This window comes from Urocitellus parryii, chromosome 1, assembly GCF_045843805.1.
Source record: "Urocitellus parryii isolate mUroPar1 chromosome 1, mUroPar1.hap1, whole genome shotgun sequence".
In the NCBI taxonomy this organism is placed as follows: domain Eukaryota; kingdom Metazoa; phylum Chordata; class Mammalia; order Rodentia; family Sciuridae; genus Urocitellus; species Urocitellus parryii.
Genome location: NC_135531.1, coordinates 17,862,440 through 17,881,293, shown reverse-complemented (window position 1 = coordinate 17,881,293; position 18,854 = coordinate 17,862,440). Strand labels below are relative to the sequence as shown.

The window sequence follows — 18,854 nt, the reverse complement described above, 5'->3', positions numbered from 1 at the left end:
CATATTAATAGTTCCAAATTTTGATTTTACTTTACTTAGAACATTAATTAGCAAACAATGGTGAGAAATAAATGTTTGTTGTTTAAGCCACCCAGTCTATGGGATTCTTACTATAGGAGCTTGATCTAGGACACCTACTAATCTCAGTTCCTGTGAGCCTTTCAATTTCATTCTTAATGAAGACAGGCTGAGAACGGCCTACATGTGTCCAGGGCTGGTTTTTTTTTTTTTTTTTTTTAACAAAAAACAAAGACAGCTCCTCCAGCCTCTAGCCCTATCATTTCCTACTAGCAAGGACCTAACCCAATCTCTCAAGACAGTGAAGGAAACAAGAGGCAAGTATCACAGTAACCATTCCTTTATTTTCCTATTACCTCCTAAGTCCAATATTCTCATCTCAGATGACCCTTAAAACAAAACAAAACAAAACAAAACAAAAACAACAAAACAAAACAAAAAAACTTGGATGATCAACCAGCATAAGCAGACAGAGAAGGCAGTCTGGGACCCACCTCAGAAATAGCTGTGACTCAGATCCAGTCCAGTCGGGCCACCCTCTAAGTTTTAGAATAGTATTAATTTCTCTTTTTCCCCCCAAGATAATAGTAATAATGAAAGTTAACCAAATTAAGAGAGAATTGATAGACAACCCCACAATCAACATCTTGAGGAAAACATGGTCATGCAGATTTTTAGAATCGGGATTTTAAAAATATAATAAACCTTTGGTCCACAGCTCTCATTGAGGTCTCCCTGAAGACTGGCCCGTGTATGATTCCAGTACACGCTAGAGTTTCAGTGATTAAGCACATACTTCCAGCAACGCAAGGGCAAACAAGGGGCTGGGTCACTCATTAGGTGGGATAATAAAAGGCTGGCCCTCATCCATCAGCATTGCTGAAATTAGGACTTGTTAACAGAGCTGCTGTTGGTACACTACCTTGTTCATGACCACATTTGGTAGATCAACTTAGAACATGAATTTTAGTTATTTTGAGAGGAAGGCAATTAGTTAGTTAAAAGCATGCCATTTCCCAGCAAGAGTTAGGTACTTTATTATTTTGCAATCTTCTCTAATGTTAATAGCTTAAATATTTACCAGGGGCTTTTGGGCAGTTCCCATCTTTCATTGGAAAACTTTGTACTGAACTTCTCCATATGGGTCAGAGTCCTCACTCAGCAGGTAATTCCAGGATCAACAAAATTCCTGAGTTAGCTACATCCTCTGTTTTTTCCCCTCCTTGCTTTCAGCACAGGAAAGACTCAGAGTCACCCTGTTTGGCTCTCTGTAGACGCCACAGGTAACATTTTGTGGAAGGAATCAGAAATCACTAATTGAAAGGATCTCCCTGCAACCCATTTTTACTATAAAATAACCATGGAAAGCTCTCCTTGGGAGAAGGAACAGAGGGCAGTCACTTTAAAGCATCGATGCCAGTCTAGCATGAGATGTGACAGGAACAGGTTGACCTCACAGGATTATGGTACCAATGGAATAAAGGCACTTTGTAAAAATGGTGAAGTACTTCACACACAAAAAAAGTTCAGCTTTGAACTTAGATGTATTTGATGCCTAAACGAAACCTCTTTCTAGGATAACAGAGTTCCCTCAAAATGTAGTACTTCTAGCACACAGATATGAATACCATTGCTACTAAAGAGACTGAAGAACAGAGCTATCCCTGCTTTGGGAGACACTTTAGTAAATGCCCCTTCTGCCTGGCCAACAGTGGTCTCTAAACCTATCCTGAGAAGAATGTCCTCCTCTTGCATACACAAGCAAGGATTAACCTCCAGAAAGATCTCACGAATTCAGCCCCATGGAAATAGCACCCAGCCTCAACTAGTTAGACACGTGGAGAGCACCTGGAGAAGCAAAGTAATAGGTGCAACACATTTTTATCAACATCCTTCTCCAGTTCATCCTCATCTCCTGGATGCTGTTTTTATGTGGATTTTGTTCTCCTACCTTCCACCTCACTCTTGTCAGAAAGAGACCAAGTGCTTCAGATAAAGATAAAAAAAAGGCACTACTACCAAACATCCCATAATAGGATGCACCAAAAGATGCCTCCTCCCTACATGTGTCTTATTATTTACAGAAGTTTGGTGCGACACTAAGACATCTACGTCCAAGCAAGGTCTACCTTAGGATTTCCTCTTTTTCTTTTTTAATTAATTATTTTTTTGAAAAGCAAATTTCTTTTTCATATATTTAGTTGTCAATGGACCTTTATTTTATTTATTTATATGTGGTGCTTAGAACCCAATGTCTCACACATGCTAGGCAAGCACTCTACCACTGAGCCACAACCCCAGTACCCACTTTCTCTTTCTTGTAGTACCAGGGGTTATGTTTTGTTTTTGAAGTGCTGGGAGTTAAACCCAGGGTCTTACCTATGCTAGGGAAGTTCTCTACAACTGAGCAACACCCTAACCTATTCCAGGTCTTCTGGAAATAAATGAGAGCCTTGAATCTTGCACCAGTGTCTTAGGGTGTCCCAAGAAAACACCTGATCCTTAGCCTACCCACATCACACTGCAGGTCTCCTGAGGAGCCTGAATCTGCCTCACTTGGTCCCCACAGTTGTATTTTGGTGGGGTCAAATAGGACTAAATAAACTGTGAGCAGTGGCAAAGGTTAAATTGGGCCAATACTGTACCAATAAGTTATTATTGTTTTTTTTTTTTTTTTTTTTTTTTTTTTTTTTTTTTTTACTGGACATCAGTGGAAGTTGTTCTGTGCAGGTCTAATTTACTGAACTCCATTAAACTCCCAGGAAGGGAGTGTGTGGAGGCCTGAGAGAAGAAAGTGAGGCATTGACAGAGAATGGATAAGAATTTACTCCTGGTTCAATTTCATGAATTTATAATTTTAGTCATCTTTGTGACAATCCAGAATGTACTGTAACTAACATTGACTCAACTTTCATGGGTACACTTTAAGTCTTAACCAGCACAGACTATCAATATTAGAATATTAGGTTATAGAACCCCCAAAGAGAGATGAATTAACACATGAGCTTTTGCCATTCCAGTTTATTGAAATGAGTAAATTTATAGCTTTATTTGCATACAGAAAAGTGCACAAGAAAACAAGTATGTACAGAACAGTTGTGTGGCTGATCATCATTTTCAAAAAAATTCAACTACCTAGTTATCTCCAGTTTAGCATGTTTAGGTATTTGGACTTTTAAAGTACTATTTCAAGTCTGTGTTTATATGACTCAGTAGGAAGCCAGACAGAAATTTATGCCATATATAATCAGCTATTACCATTAAACATAAAACCACAGGACTTCAGCTGGACTACTTGGGGCTAATCAACAGAAGCTCACAAGGCCACTGTGTTGCTTAAATCCTGATCAGCTGTCCTCTTCTTCCACCTAAGGTAACATTGTATGTGGTTGAGTAGGACCCACAAAAACCTGAGCATTAAGGTCCAAGAGATAACATTTAAAAAATCCAACATAAATCTTGTTTTGGCAAGAACAAACCCTTTAGAACTGTGCTAATAATAGGACTGAAAATGAACTGGGAAATTTTCCAAGGTTATGAGGAGGAAAAGAAATTGCAGACATTAGATTTTTGATGATAACCCCCAATACTTGTCCATCACCTTTTCCCCTGCTATTTATCTTCCTACTAACAAAGAGATTGTGGCTTCAAGCAAGTTTTCCAGTTACGTGATAAAGGCCTAGCATGGCCCCCAGTAAGAACCCAGTGTGTCTGGCACAGTTCCTGCTCTTCAGAATACTGTCCTTCACTGCTGAGTTGAGATCAATTTCTCTTCCACATTAACTTCTCTTCTGGAATGTCAGCTCAAGAGGAGGGTTGCCCCGTCCACAGGAAGGATACAGGTTATAACTATTTGCAATTCTACTTTCTGGGACTAGCAATTACCAAGGAGAAACACAGGCCCCAGATCTGTGAATCATTCTTTCTTTCTTTCTTTCTTTTTGCCCATTAAAGTCTTTGCTTGCAAAAGGGAAGAAATGGTACATGAAGCCAGGAAAAAAAATAGACATGAAAGACAATCAGAGAAAGAAGGCAAAGAGAGGTTAATTATATTTTCCCCTCGTCTGCAATAGCTAACAGGAGATTAGGAAAAAGACAATCTTGGCCTTGGAGAACCTGATCTTTAGAATGAAGAAAAACTATTATCTTTAAAAAAAAAAAGATCCTTAGATATATAAGGAGGAGTTGGACTTGCTTCCATTTTATTTTAAAAATTCTCTGTCAGAGATGGTCTGAAACAAGGGCCTTGTCCTACTAGAATCTTTAGGTCATAGAACCCCCTAATGACTTTGTGCAGCAAGGACTTGGAAATATGCTGAAAACAGGGTGTTGATATGAGGGACTGTGGTGGCTGCATCTCCCAACCAGAGTGAAGAAAGTAGAATGTCCTGGAAGGTTCTAGGATCACGATAGGCAAAGACTCAGTAGGGAAACTACTTCATTTACATTTAAAACTATAGAGTTTGGGAACTTAATTTACTTAAAGCCATAGATTCAGTTTAGCTTTAGCCTAGACAGAAAGTGAAAGGCATTTTACAAGTGGAAGAGGCAATGAGAAATAAGGCAACAGATAATCCATCAAAGCTGGGACAAGGACAGAAGTCAGGACGCATCTGGCTATTAGCTTTGTCCTTGACTATGAAGGCCAACCTTTATGTTCCTCTGGATAGTCAGCATTCCAAGTTCCTAAAGAAATATGGAAAAGAAAAAAAAAGTTGCAATTAGAAATTTTGGATTGAAAACCATGTATTAAATATAAAGTCATTGCATCTCCTAGGGCTGATGTGAGGATGGAATAAGAGAGTAAATACAGAACTTGGGATGACATGATTAACATCAGTGCTCAACAACATCTGCTATTTTCTCCTATGACCATTCTCCCCATGGACTCTGCTAATTTAACAGGTTGTTATTATTATCCCTGTTAATCACTGATTGTGCCTTTAATCAATTAAACTTCATCATAGGTGTGCATGTAGAGGAAAGCACGTAATATACATAGGATTTGGTGTTCTCCATGATTCCAGGCATCCACCTGGGGGTATTGGAGAATATCCTGTGGGTAAGCAGGGATGAGGGAAGAATACTGTTAACTTAATCCTATTGTTGACATCACATTTAAGATATTATCTATTGAACATAATCTAATTATAGATGGATCAAGACATAGTTTAGTGGTGCTGTTTGTTTCCCCTTCATTCTTTATATTGTTTTATCCCAACCGGTTTTACCCTACCTTCTCTAAAATGGAGATACATGTCCTTTTCCCTCCTACCTTCAGTCTTTCAAGATCAGAACCCAGTTTCTGCCATTTACTATTGAAAAAATAGTAGGTTACACTGAGTCCTCTCAGGGATTTGGTTGCAGGTAGTTATTCCTAACACTCGTCTACAATAAAATCCACTGGAGAAGATGAATCCACTTTCTCACTCATTTCCTCTTTCACTGCATCTGAAGGTGATATTAACAGCTGTCACTGCTTTCACAGTTAATCCCATCAGACTACACTGCAGGCTGATCAAGATTGTCACAAAGAAAGAAATGGTATCTGTTTAGCAGACTTGTTTGTTGACTTCAGAAAGTCATTAGAACTTGAAGCTTAGAGGAAACAAAGTTATTACTAGGATACTTTGTAATCACTTCAATATGAATGTAAAAAAAAAAAACCCTAGAAAACCCCGAATATATGTTAATATTAAGTTGTACATACAGAACTGAAATATCAAAACTATGAGATGAAATAGAAATCCATTTCCCATAATTACATTATGATTTTTTTTAGAATTTTGCTCTCAACTTCCAAGTCTATCATTATTGAATTAGCAACCTATAGTTTTCCATGTCTAGTATTTCTAAATTACAAATATTAAACTCTTCCTAACTTTAAAATCAAAATCACACCCTTTGTTTCCAATGTCATCCTCTCTCACTGTTCCCCAATCCTCACCATGATAAACTTAAATAGCCATTTTCTACTCACATAAGTTAGGCAAAAGGATTTCCAAAAGGATCCCTATGTACATCAGAACATTTGGGTTGAGAAGCCACCTAAGGAGAAAAACCATCCAGGCAACAAATACAATTATAGTTATAAGACAAAATAAATAAATAAACAAAACTTATCATAAGATTTCTTAAATTCCTTTAGAAATCACTTAGGTCATATACCAATCAGACATTGTACAGGTTTACAATGATTTTGTGCCCTTCTGCTTGTAGAGGGTTATATATGTTATTTATTCATAATTAAGACTCAGGTAAATTACATTTGCTTCCCCCAATGGGAAGTATTATTTTATGAGCTATAAAACCATGGGTGGGAAATAAAGATTTTAAATTTTTAAAAAGTTTTAAAAATAGTACTTTGATTTTCTCCCCAAATCCTTTCAAAAGCTAGATTGAATGAAACATGAAGGTTGTTCTCTATATAATAGTTTCTAAGTAGTTCCTGTAAAAGTAGTCTTACCCCAGCCTGAATAGATGATTATACTGCAATAGTTCTCAGAATTAAGTCTTAGTGAAACAGGTTTTATCACCAAAAAGTTATTATGTATTATTATACATAATTAACTTTGGAGGCTGTAGCTTAATGTTACTTAAACTTCGGAGCAATGACTTTTAGGAATTGATACTTACAGAGGGTTGTGATGAACTGAAGGGATCCTTAGAGAAAGGGTTCTCAAATGCATTGTTAGCAGATTTGGTAACTGGCAGGGTACCCTGTCTGGGAGATGGCTTTGGTGGTTCTAAAAGGTGAAAAATCCAAGCAGTCAGTAGACAAATATAACACACAGCCTCCACAGTTACTATCTCTGAAATTTAGTTCCATACTTTTGAAATTTACATCAGTGGATTAAAAATCACCACCAAAGACTAGACCTCTCAATGGTTACTAAAGGAAATTCACCCTTATCAGAAGAGAAAGCTATGTGCATTATCCGAGGTGGAAGAGATTTTGTAATTCCCTTGTTGAAGGCCCTGGAATATTGATGAGGCTTTATTATACATACAGTCCTCCAAATTCCACAATCCATTGCATTTTGATCGCTCTTGGCAGGTCTTCTAAGAACTGTCACTAGAGGGCAGCATTATACTATCCCTTAGAATCTGCCTAGCTAAATGATTGGCTCAAAAATAAATAAATAAATAAATAAATAAATAAATAAATAAATAAATAAACAAACAAACAAACAAATAAATAAATAAATAAATAACTACATCTCCATAACCATTGAATATCAAAAGAAGCCAGAATAGGACTACTGGTGGGTGGGGGAGGTCTCTTCTGAGTGACCCCAGGAACCCTTATAGGTACAGATGAGTAACTTACCATTGATCTTGTTCAATAGTTGATTCGCATCAAAATCATCATGGTCTGCATTCTCCTGAGGAATGCCAACTTTATTGTTGAAATAGCTAGAGAAGGCACTTGAAGTCCCAGAGGGAGGCTGCTCTCCCTTCCTAGCGGGCACAGCAGGTGGCTGCCGAAGTTGGAAGTCCTTAAACATTTCTTTCACTTCCTTGACTTCTTTATCTCCAAGTGGGTCTAAGGCGGTGAAGGCGTCACTAGGAATGTCCTTTGGAGGGCCTGTTCTAGGAGGTGGCTGAGGAGGAGTGACCAGGGGAGAGGACAGCATAGAGGAGGACTGAGCAGACATAGCAGGAGGAAAAATATGGCTCTGAAAAGGATTCCCCAAAGGGCTTGTTGATGACCAACTGTTGGGTGCCACAGCTGTAGAAGAGCCCCAGATGGCAGGGGCTGGAGGGGTATTTGAGGCCCCGAAGGATGAAGGCTGGGTCCAACTTTGAACCGCTGGGCTTGCACCAAAAACCATTGGCTGGCTGAAACCTGTAGGTTGGCCACCCATCATGGCTCCTGGGATCATTGACGTAGACTGATTGAAGACCACCGAGGGGTTCCATGGTCCTGCCTGGGCAGGTGGGACTGGCACACCACCTGAGAGAAGAGGGGGAAAAATACTCCTCAGGAGTCAAGCCTGGAGAGGATTCCTGAATTTAAAAAGCACGACTCTCCAGAGAGCATTTACAGAGCATCCCCAGGGCAAATACCTTCATTAAGCCTTGAAGCTGGCATGGAAATAAAGATTAAATTACTCTGAAGGTTAACTAGCTAATACAGCATAACTGGCATTTGAGTGCTGGTTGCATTTTTTAGGTTTACATGGTCTTTCCACTATGTTTTTTACCTTCCTCATTAGAAGGATAATACAATCCACAAGAACTAATCGTAAATAAACTGATATATCTGAAACAACTAGATCAGAGCCTGTCAATAGCAGGAACTAATTTGTTGAGTGAACATAATTTGTGTTCACAAACCACATTGATTATGAAATAGTTATTTAAGATAATCCATTGGACTCTCTGAGTCATCAATTTGACCTTTGCATTGAGCAGCTGGTTTTTGTCTGGAGACTTATGGAAACCAGCTATCACGTATGTGCATAAGGCCCCAACGTGCGTTCATCCTGAAGAAACCATTTCAAAGTCTCCTTGCTTTTTATTGCTGCCAAAGTTGACACAGCTATATAAAGGGAAGATAAAATTTAGCTGATGCCAAGATAGTTTTAGACTTTTATATGTAAAGATGGAGGAAAAGCTATTACCCTAGGAAAGCTGTTTCAAATAAAAGTGTTTCCTGCCATGTGTCACTCACTAAACCTTGCCAGACTTTAGAACAGACCATTTAAGTGAGAAAGGGAGGAGAGAAGACAACAGGAAACAAAATGCTCCCCTGGTAAGGAATGGCCTGTGTCAGGGCACGTGACCTTGGGTCAATGGCTCCTTTGCTTGCATCCTTGCCGAGGTCATTGGGAATTACTTAAATCACAAAAATCCAAATCTCTTAAATTTCACTGTCTCTTGAGAGACTTATTCCTGCATCTTGTTCTAATATACAGGGCATTTTCTTTTCTGCCTCTGGCCAAGTATATTAATGAATAAGTCTAACTGTCACCACTGAAAAACACCCTCAGTTCAGCCTCATACTTTTTCATGAATGATGCTGATGTTCTGCTTTTGAAACCTATTTGCTTTGAGGTTCGGAGAATAGCATTCTTTACCTATGAATTTTCTAATCCAACTAAGAAAAGGCCATTCAACTTGGGTGAGGAATACTTTTGCTTCCAGAGTGATATATGCTTTAAAAGAATGTCATTTTGGGGGTGATGTAGCCAGATATTCTCACTTAAATCTTCTTAGTATTTGCATCTTCTATGCCTAGGAATGTGGCCATCTGGCCAGAAATAAATTCATTGTTCTCACAGAGTGGCAGGTTTCAGAAGAGGTTCCTTCACTTAATCAATGTTCTTATTTTCAAGGATAAAGAATACATTTAAAATTGGGGTGGTCACAGTCTGTGACCATAGGGACAAGTTCAGGCACACGGGTACCAAACCAAATACCCTATCCTCTCACTCTGCCTCATTGACAGGAAGGTGCAGGACTTCTTGTTGTTGTTGTTTCCTAAATGGTATATTAATTCAAATTCTAATTTAACTGACACATAAGTTAGACTTTATAACAAATCAATGGACAGGTTCTCTTAGATTCTATAACATAGGCCCCAAAAGCAGATTTAGTTTGAACAATAATTGCCATTGTTTTAAAAGAAATGTATTGAAATTTCATTAAAGGAAGCCAGAGTCCCTCACTAATAGTATCTACCAATTATATGTGCAAGAAAAAGGAAGTCAAATTTTATCATCTTTTATGTTGAACCACTTCCCATTCCTTAGGAAAACTCATGGCTTTGGTCATAGATCATGTCAGTGGGAGTGGTGTTTATAAAAGAGAGAAATATGATATTTGCCAGGAATTAAAGGCTCTCCCAGGATATGCTTATGCCAGCCTTCATTTCCACCCACCAGATTGTACACAATTGTGTTTCCGAAACATTTATGGCCCAGCTGGAGAAAGTAGGGACAAGAACTAAAGAAAAAGGGCGTGTGGGCATGAAACACTGATTTTATTACCTTCTGAAGCTAGATCAAGACACAGGGCAGCAAGTCAAAGCAGAGGGCTCAGCTTTGTATAATGCCCTCTCCCCACCCCCCAGCTCCAGGGGAGACAGTCCCCCAGCTGGGTCTAGCGGAAGCCAGACCTACAACCTTCCATGGTTTGGCGGAGTATCCCTGCTGGTGGACAGGGGCTATACTGTAGAGCTCAGTTTGAGTTCCATGTCCAAACTTGGAAGAATCATCAGTATTCTGCAGTTGTATACCCCAAGGCCTCAACAGGGGCACCTAGCCAAAAAGCTTCACTTCGTCTGAATAAATTAACAGTTATAGGGTCCAGCTGTATTTTCAGGCTGACTTGTTAAATATTGGCTGTAAAAATTCCTCAGGGCATTGATATTAGACTACAAAGCCCTGGAATGTGATCTAGTCACAGCACTGCATGCAAGTTCTCTGCCATCCTGCAAGAGACAAACACCTACCTACTCCACTTGAGGGTATAGGAAAAAGAGCAAAAGAGGAAGGGGAAGACCCCCAGAGACACAAAGTGTTTAGGGAGAGCCTCTTGATGGTGTCAATGCCAAGCAGAGACAAACCTGGAACACATTGGCTTCTTATACTCACATGGATTTCATCCACTCACTATCCTCTTTCTTGCAATCCCCCTCCAGATATGATTAAACAGATTTACTGGGGTAGATCTAAAATATTTTCCTTTTCAGTCAGGAAAAGAGGGGGAAGAGAGACACAGAGAGAGTGGGGGCGGGGATAGAGGAGATCTTGGTGACTGATTCTGCAGGAGGCAGAGAAAGCCAAGATCCTGGTCAAATTTATCCAAGGAGAAGGAGAGTTCTTCTTCATTTATGGTCCCCTACCACCTCCCAAGCCAGAGACTATTTGCTGTTTGTCGAGGTGCCAAGAAACAGAAAAACAGAGACCCCAGCAGGACAGCAAAGACTATTGTTGAGGTTTCTGAAAATTGTACCGTAGAATCTGAAAGAGCTGGAGGCTGTGGATGAAGAGTAGTGGGACAGACCTCATCCGGTGTTTGTGCATCATCCTGTAGCAGAGAGGCCTGGTGGCTCATAAGAGCCAAGGATACCTTTATGAACAATGGCACCAGCATGGCCTAAGAATCTGATAAAATTCTACCTCTTCTGTAGCTGTTCTCCTTCGAACTTCAGCTACCCACTATTTACCTCTGACTATTATGACACTTGGCTAGCAAAATATTAGCAAGGTGGAAGTATTCCAAGACAGATCAGGATGTATGCCTAGGAGCAGAGCCTAGCCCAGAACCTGGCCTTTGATTTTATGACTACTTTAGACTTAACATCTCTCCTGGGGCACATAATGTTTTAAAAGGGGATGCAGGCATGAAGAGGTGATAGGTCTGCAATCTGTTATGGGATGTAACATGGAAGACATGCACGTTACTATTTTTCCAACACAATCGACACAGATGGCAGACAGGCAAGGCTCTTGCATCTCTTCTCCTCTGTATCACTGAAGCTGATCTGAGCATCACAGTCTCTCACAACTGTCTTCCAGGAGCCATTGCAAATTAATTCAGGTACATGCAATACTGAAAATGGATTTCTTATCACATGCCAACTTCAGAAGCCACATTTCCATTATAAGACAAGAGTATCAACTGGGAGTGGGTGGCACAGGAGTAAAAGTGGGAGAAGGGCTGCCTAGGTGGTGTAATCTTTTATCCATGGAACCCTGTATGGATAGGAAGGTCCTTCCTTCTGTACATTTATTTTATGAGTGACAGTGACAGAGCCATACCTAACTCTATCTCTAGGCACCTACCTAGACCCGCAAGGGGCCCCACTGGGGCAGGAGAGCTTGTTTTGAAGAGGTCCAGAGGGTTGGTCTGTGGGGCTGCAGAATGTCCTGTGGGTGACGTCTGGCCTGGAGGTTCTGAGACCGGAGGATCAAAGATATCTGATGCAAGCAAGTCATTTGCTGAAGACTGACAGGGAGGGAGGAGGAAGAAGAATTATTCAGCATCAGAGAAATACATCTCTGCTATGTCTTTTATTCTTCACCCCAAATTTGAGATCCACAGGAAAAAAAATGTTTTCCTATTACTGATTAAAAATCAAATAAAACAAAACAAAAAAATAGTGGGGGTAGGTGGATAAAAGATACAAATGGCTGCAGTGGACTGACTATTGAGGTCTAGTGACTGATACAATGCAGGATTTGTGAAATGAAACATTTTACTCATGTATACATTTGTATCACTTTGTTCTCCTTGGCTAGAAGCTTAAAGCTGGGAAAAGAAAGGACAAACTCCAATTAAGCATCCTAAAAAAACTATGATCATTCTATTGCATTTAAATCAGCCTACATAGAGATGATAAAGTCTTAATTATTATGCAAACCTACATATTCCAATGAGAGTTTCAAAAAGATACCTATAGAAACTACCTTTTCAATTGCTACTGAATGAAACTGCTTAATGGTGCTGGGAATAGTACATACTTAAGTTTCTTCTAGAAAATGGGTTAGGAAACCAATGTTTAAAAGAGGAGACAAGCTTGAAAATTTTATCCCACCACCGTGGACATAAAGGCAATAGGCTGGGTGTGCAGGGCAGGTGTTAGTGTGGGGAAGAAACAAAGGGAGTTGCCAGGACTCTTGCCCTCCCATCCCAGAACATGACGATCAAACTTACCAGAGGTATAGAAGCATAGCAGCATTAAAAAAATGGAAAAACTTGTGTTTAGTTTTAGTGTTAAGAGACAAGACATGCAAACGGAAGGCAGGGTGTGACAAACACTGCTGAGAAGCTTAGAAAGACTGGCGATTAGAGCAAAGTATTCCTGGAGAACCGATCGATGTGCCTTATCCCACCTTCTAGTTTACAGCCACACAGGAAACTACAAGACAGCAGGAAAGCACTTGCATCACACCACCCTCTGGTACCGAACATGCATTCTGCTAATGGCTATGTGGAGAAGACAATTCACCTTAGCAGTCCTTCTGCCTCTTCCTGGTTTGGTACTTTGTGGAGGTGGGATAATGGCTATGGAGTCATGTGCTGAGGACTGGACAGAGCTTTCCAAGTCCTGTTTTACGCCATTCGGTACAGAGAGTCCTTTGGGAGGGCTTCCCACGAAAGGGTTTGGGGAAGATTTGATTTGGAAGCCGTTCTGTTCTCTTTCAGATACCCCATTTTGAGTTCTCACCGCTGGCTGGGTTTGCATACTTGAAAAGGGCCACGGGCCTGCCTGAGCTTCCTGTTTGCCAGTCCGGTTAGAGATTTGGTCAAATTGCTGACCAAAGTAATCAACATCCCCATTCAGGGGCCCATTACTCAGTGGAGTAGACAAGCTACTCAAATTCTCTTTCTTCTGATCTGGAGATTTGAGAGAATCAAACGAAGAGGGTGCCGATTGGTCTGGCTGTGCAAAAGGATCATCACGGAAAGGATCAGGATTGGGGGTGGGAAAGAAGTTGAGATTGGCAGAAAAGGCATTTTCAGGCGAGAAGGATGCCTGAGGCTTTGGTCGAGGAAGAGAGCAGGAGGTGATGCCATTTGTTAAGAACGGATTTTCTCTTAAAGAATTCTGATTGGTGTCGATTTCAGAGTTTAGATCCACTAACAGGATATCTTTGCTTTCCTATCACATTTGGAAAGAAAAAAAAAAAAGAACATGTGTTAGTCCATGTTAATACTTCAAACGAGAAAACTACATAAAATGACCAGGACTATCAAAATTCCCATTTGAATTTGGTCTCCATAAACTGGTTAACTATGATCTCCTCCCATTAACTCCTAGAAAGTGTTTATTAGCTGTGCACTGGTGTGTGTGTGTGTGGGGTGTGTGTTTCCCTGCCCCTCTCTCACCCCAGTCCCTTTTCTCTATGCCTCAACTTTTTTGGCCCTTCATGAAGTGAGAGCTCATGGTTGCTTAGTTCATGTGTCTGCTCCACTTAGTTCATACCCACAGCTGGGCTGAGTTCATTTCCAGCATTGTTTCAATTCATGCCTAACTTGGTGTCTTAAAGAGTATTGATTGTGTCGCTCTAAATGATTACCTGAATATGCTGAGCCTCAGTGTCAGAAGTAACTTCATAAACCTGGCCCAGCTTCTTACCTGATGTATACATGGTCTTATCTATTGTACCTCCAGAGTCATTAGCATCACATCTCCAAATAAGTGAATTCACTGGTTAATGCACTCATGTTTTATAGTCCTGGTTATGACAAAGTTTGCAGTCTCATGCATTTCCCTATAATTGGTCCATTTCTCTATAATTGGAGAGAGGTGGTTCCTTTACTATCACAGCCAATTGTTATGCCTCTTTAAATACTGAAGGCCCTTATTGAAGATGCCAGTCAAGGTGGGCCCCTTTTGCACCACCCTAGTCTCTTCCCTGTACACACTCTTATTGATGTATATCGTTCTGTGAAAGTTACACTCAAGATACTGGTTTCATCTCATGTATCATATATTAACCTCTAGTATTTATACATTTTTTTTTTCAGAACGTGGCTTCCAGTTGTCTGTGTGATGGCAGTAATCTCATCTATTGAGTGCAAGAACAATTAATGTTTTGCTTTTGCATGAGTTAGAGATGTAGATATAAGACTTAATCTAGAAGACAATAGAATGCCTAATTCTATTTTCGCTCAATTCTTTTTCTGGTATGTTGATTTTATTTGGTTTCTCTGCTGTTATATAAATGTCTTCTCAACATAAAAGCAGCAAATATGATGAATTTGACATATCTTTATTGGAACCAATGACATAAGTAATTATGATTCACCTTGGGATAGGGGTCTCAGTCTAACAGCCCTTCTTTCTGACTGATTTCAGCTTTTAAATTCTTAATTATGCTAGCCATAGAAGATCATAAACAATAAACTTGCCCAGCTGAAGAGCAAGTTAGAGTTGACATTTAGCATTACTTTGGGGAGAGTACTAAATATTTTGACCATGGGGACAATAACAACTTTAAGGAAATATTAATTTCTCAAACTAGTAAGAGCAAAAAGGGCTCAAGAATGTCTCCTTGGCTTTTAGAGAAAAGAACACATTTTTACCAGTTGAGATGTTACTTTGTGGCCATAGAAAAGACAGCAAAATTAGAGCTAGATGGTATTTATCTTTTGGCTCCCTTTACTGTAGGTATAAAAACACTATTTCTAAAAGCCATATTTTTTCCTCTTTGTAACTAGAAGAATTTGTCACAAGAAAGAGCTTGTAATTTAATATAAAATTTAATCAAAGAAATGGATTGGAAGACTTCTTAATGAAAGGATCTGTAAACAATCAAAAGGGAGGATAAAATGTATTTCAGAAGCTTGTGATTTCAATATTCATTCATTATGAGCCACCTCTAGGTGAGGACAGTTGGTGTTCACAGCTGGTAGAGTTCTCCTTTTCAATTATTACTTCAGAAGAAGTTCTTAGGACACCAATCGGGAGCCACAATGTTAGACTTCTGAATAGTCACCCTACAAGTAAAATGTATAAAGCTCGCCTCAGGTTGGGTTTGCTGTTAATCCAAGATTGAGAGTCTAGTCCAGTTAACAGACCACAACCTATGAGTGGACTATTTGTGATCCATCCCTTCTCAGAGATTCATTCATGCTATGAATGTCAGCCCTCCATCCACCTGGCCACCATGGGAGCATCTGAGACAGGCCTGGATCTCTGAAGTGAATTACAGTCCCTATTCTTAAGGAGCTATAAGCAGGTGGGCAGACAGTCAGGTGTCTGCACCAAGACCAGTTTTTTAAATGAGTTCCACAGCTCTCCTCCAGGTAGCTAATCTCACCTATCACACCAGATTGCCAAATTGAGGGCTTCCCTACTATAAGCTTTTGGTGGTATCCTGCCTCATCTGTATTCAAACATACTTCCTTAAACCAATTTTCAAGATGATTCACAGTAAGACCCAATTTGATTCTGGCCCAACACATTTTCCCTACATGCTTCAACGACCCAACTTAAATTCAGATTCTTTTCCCATTGATCTTTGTATTTCAGTTTTACCAGTGTCATCCCCAGAGCACCTTAGGAGTGTACACAAGTGTATAAGTGATACTAGAATGTTGCACCCCGATCCTAGATCCTATCCCTTGTACCCACATTTAATCTCCTTGATGGTGCATCATGCCTGGTTTATCTCATACTACCTGTTTTTTTTTGTTTTTTTTTTTGTAGTGCCAAACCCAAGGCCTCGTGCACGCAGGGCAAGCACTCTACCAGCTGAGCTATATCCCCAGCCCCCACCTGTGCTTTCACATGGAAAAATTTTAAAGTTAACAAACATAAACTTCCTCCCCTGCCTCCTCTGCTCTCTCTTTTTCAAATAGTATGAAAGCATAATGCTCAAGTGCTTTTCTTTAAAAAAAAAAAAGAAGTATTTACTAAGGGATGATGCTTAGTTTGCAATATGAACAAATTGCAGAGAGCTCCAGTCACCTCTAACCACTAATACAGTCTAGGTGACTTAGATTTCTTTCTCAGTACACATCATCCAGAGCATTGTTAAGAGTTAAATATTTTTTGAATATGCTGGTTTTACCAAGTACAGATAAATCTGTGACCTATGAATACAGAGTCAATATGTAAGAGCATGTCAAAGTTTAACCAGAATGTTAGCCCTGTTAGAAAACTAACAGGGGTTAGCTTTCTCTTACTTATTAGCTACCATCTATTTTGATGGTATTTTATTATTTTAATTTGTTGCTAGTTTAACTAAAACTTGAATTTCTACAAATGAAAAGTTCTTAGAATGTAAGAAGTCTAATAAAGAATGAGACACAGGATCATCCATGTTGTTTTTCATTTCCCTTTGCGAATATTCCAGAAGTCTACCAAAGTAGATTCAACAGTAAGTGCTTTCTTGCCTCTTCCTCTGCAATTCCACATCATATCTTGAGTGTTCTACTCTCTCTCAATATCTTGTTTGAGAGTTACACTTGAAAAGTAGGTTGCACAAGTATCAATTTCCTTTGGGGAGGGGACTACTAATAGTGGAAAGAGCAAAGTTGTTTAGGAATCCAAAGGATCTCAGAGCTATGAAAGACCTTTCAGGGTCAGCTAGCTTAGGATTTCAAAAAGTTTATCTGTAGAACAGGAATAAATGTTATAAAGAATGAAGGGCTCTATCGACAATTGAGTCAGGAAAATGACTTAAAAAGACATTAAGTGGATTTCTCCATTGCAGGCTTCAGAAAGTCCTTAAGATGCTATGGTGCAGTGAGATTCTTACATGGTGAGGGCAGAGAGGAGTGCACGAAGGCCCTGCTCCCATACTCCTCTCACTTGGGTGCTTATGGAGTGAGGATTCACAGGCCTGAAATTCTCTGCAATACTTGGGAAGTTAGAATCTTACCCAATCTCCCACCAACTGCTTGATGGTATTTTATTATTTTAACTTGTCACCCTTAATTAAGAGTGGCCTTCATTTTGTAGACCTGTCTGATAATTTCTTCATATGAGAAAATCCTAGCTAGATAATTTTTCTCATCATTCTAGACGAATTCTGCTTGTCCAGTTATTGCCTTCTCTTTCTTCATATCCAAGTCTAGAATCTCCCTTCCTCAGAAGCAGTACTTGAACCTCTAAATTTGATAAATACCCTGTGATTAACATCAGTTAATATGCTTTGTGCTTCATTTTTTAATGTTGGTCTCCCTGATAGACAGCACATTTTACGGTACTGTGCATTTTACTTACTGCAGTGCCTCGCAAAGAGCAAGTACTCAAGAAGTTACATAAACAATGTAAGTTGCTAGAAGTCATTTGAAGTTGCATCAATCATTTCATTTGAGATCTGTTTTAGAAGTTCTGAAGACCAGGGCTTAAGTCTTGGTTCTGCACCTCTTTATTGGGTACATAATGTTTTTTGTTGAATCATCATTTTCTCATCTATAACATTTGGTACATATCTAAATGGTTGATACATATTGATTAATGTTGAGAAGATTTACATACCATAATGTTCTAGAAAAAAGGGAGCAATTTTCTAAAAAGGACATTTTTTGGTTGAACATCACTGAGCCTCTTATGTACTTGAATTCTTACATCACAACAAGCTTTTGCTGCTACATTGCAACTGAAAAGAGTGGATGAAAGGCCAGGAAGCTTCATGATTAATCATCTAAATAGACAGACTTCCTTCAAGTAGGGTTAAGTCAAGCATTATATTCAGCTTCTCCTTCTGATCCTATGTCATACCAAGAAGGGTTTTATTGCCTGACCTCCTGCTCCTTCAATTGAACCTTTAAGCAATGTTAACATACGAATTAGTGCTGATAGGTTCCCACGGTGACTTAAAATTCAAATTTTAATAGTCTCTTACACTTTGTGTGGAAAAAAATCAGTCATCACCTTTTTAGTTTCAATAAAGATGCTCAAGATTTCTGGTAAATTACCAATTTTGAATTAGAGATGTCATTTCCATTACATTGCAAATTTAAAAACAAACACTTACTGTTGGACTATTTAGGTCAGGAGGTGTAGACATGTCCCCAAACAAATCCATGTGGTCCACACCCTTAAAAAAGTATTTGTATTAGATTCACATGTGTCTACTAAAAAGATTACTTTGTATAGTGTTGTAATAGTCTGTCTCCTAAATTAAGATTTAGGAAAATTGTTGTCACAATTTGATTTTCATTTAACTCACACATATTTGATATTATATTATTTAGGTCAGGAAATGTAGACATGTCCCCAAACAAATACATCTGGTCCACACTCTTTAAAAAGTATTTGGATTAGATTAAGGTGGTCTACTAAAATGATTATATGGTATATTGACATAAATGTTACACTAATGTTTATAAAAAGAGTTGTTGTGATTGGGTTTTCATATAGATCC

At 39.2% G+C, this 18,854-nt stretch overlaps 1 protein-coding gene across 5 annotated transcripts in view; it reads right to left on the bottom strand.

The window, feature by feature from the left end:
* Positions 1-3,030: 3,030 nt before the first annotated feature.
* The window catches only part of Dab2 (DAB adaptor protein 2), a 51,431-nt gene continuing 35,607 nt past the window's right edge, over positions 3,031-18,854 (bottom strand). For 2 of the 5 annotated variants that reach the window (XM_077795486.1, XM_077795484.1), the window contains 7 exons: positions 18,465-18,527; positions 12,980-13,633; positions 11,814-11,976; positions 7,349-7,975; positions 6,655-6,764; positions 5,999-6,066; positions 3,031-4,704 (listed from right to left, as the gene is read on the bottom strand). In XM_077795486.1, the coding sequence (XP_077651612.1) occupies positions 6,004-6,066; positions 6,655-6,764; positions 7,349-7,975; positions 11,814-11,976; positions 12,980-13,633; positions 18,465-18,527 (1,680 nt within the window). In that variant the 3' untranslated portion in view covers positions 3,031-4,704; positions 5,999-6,003. The remainder of the gene's footprint in view (positions 4,705-5,998; positions 6,067-6,654; positions 6,765-7,348; positions 7,976-11,813; positions 11,977-12,979; positions 13,634-18,464; positions 18,528-18,854) is intronic. The other 3 variants (XM_077795490.1, XM_077795489.1, XM_077795491.1) reach the window with 3 other exon arrangements.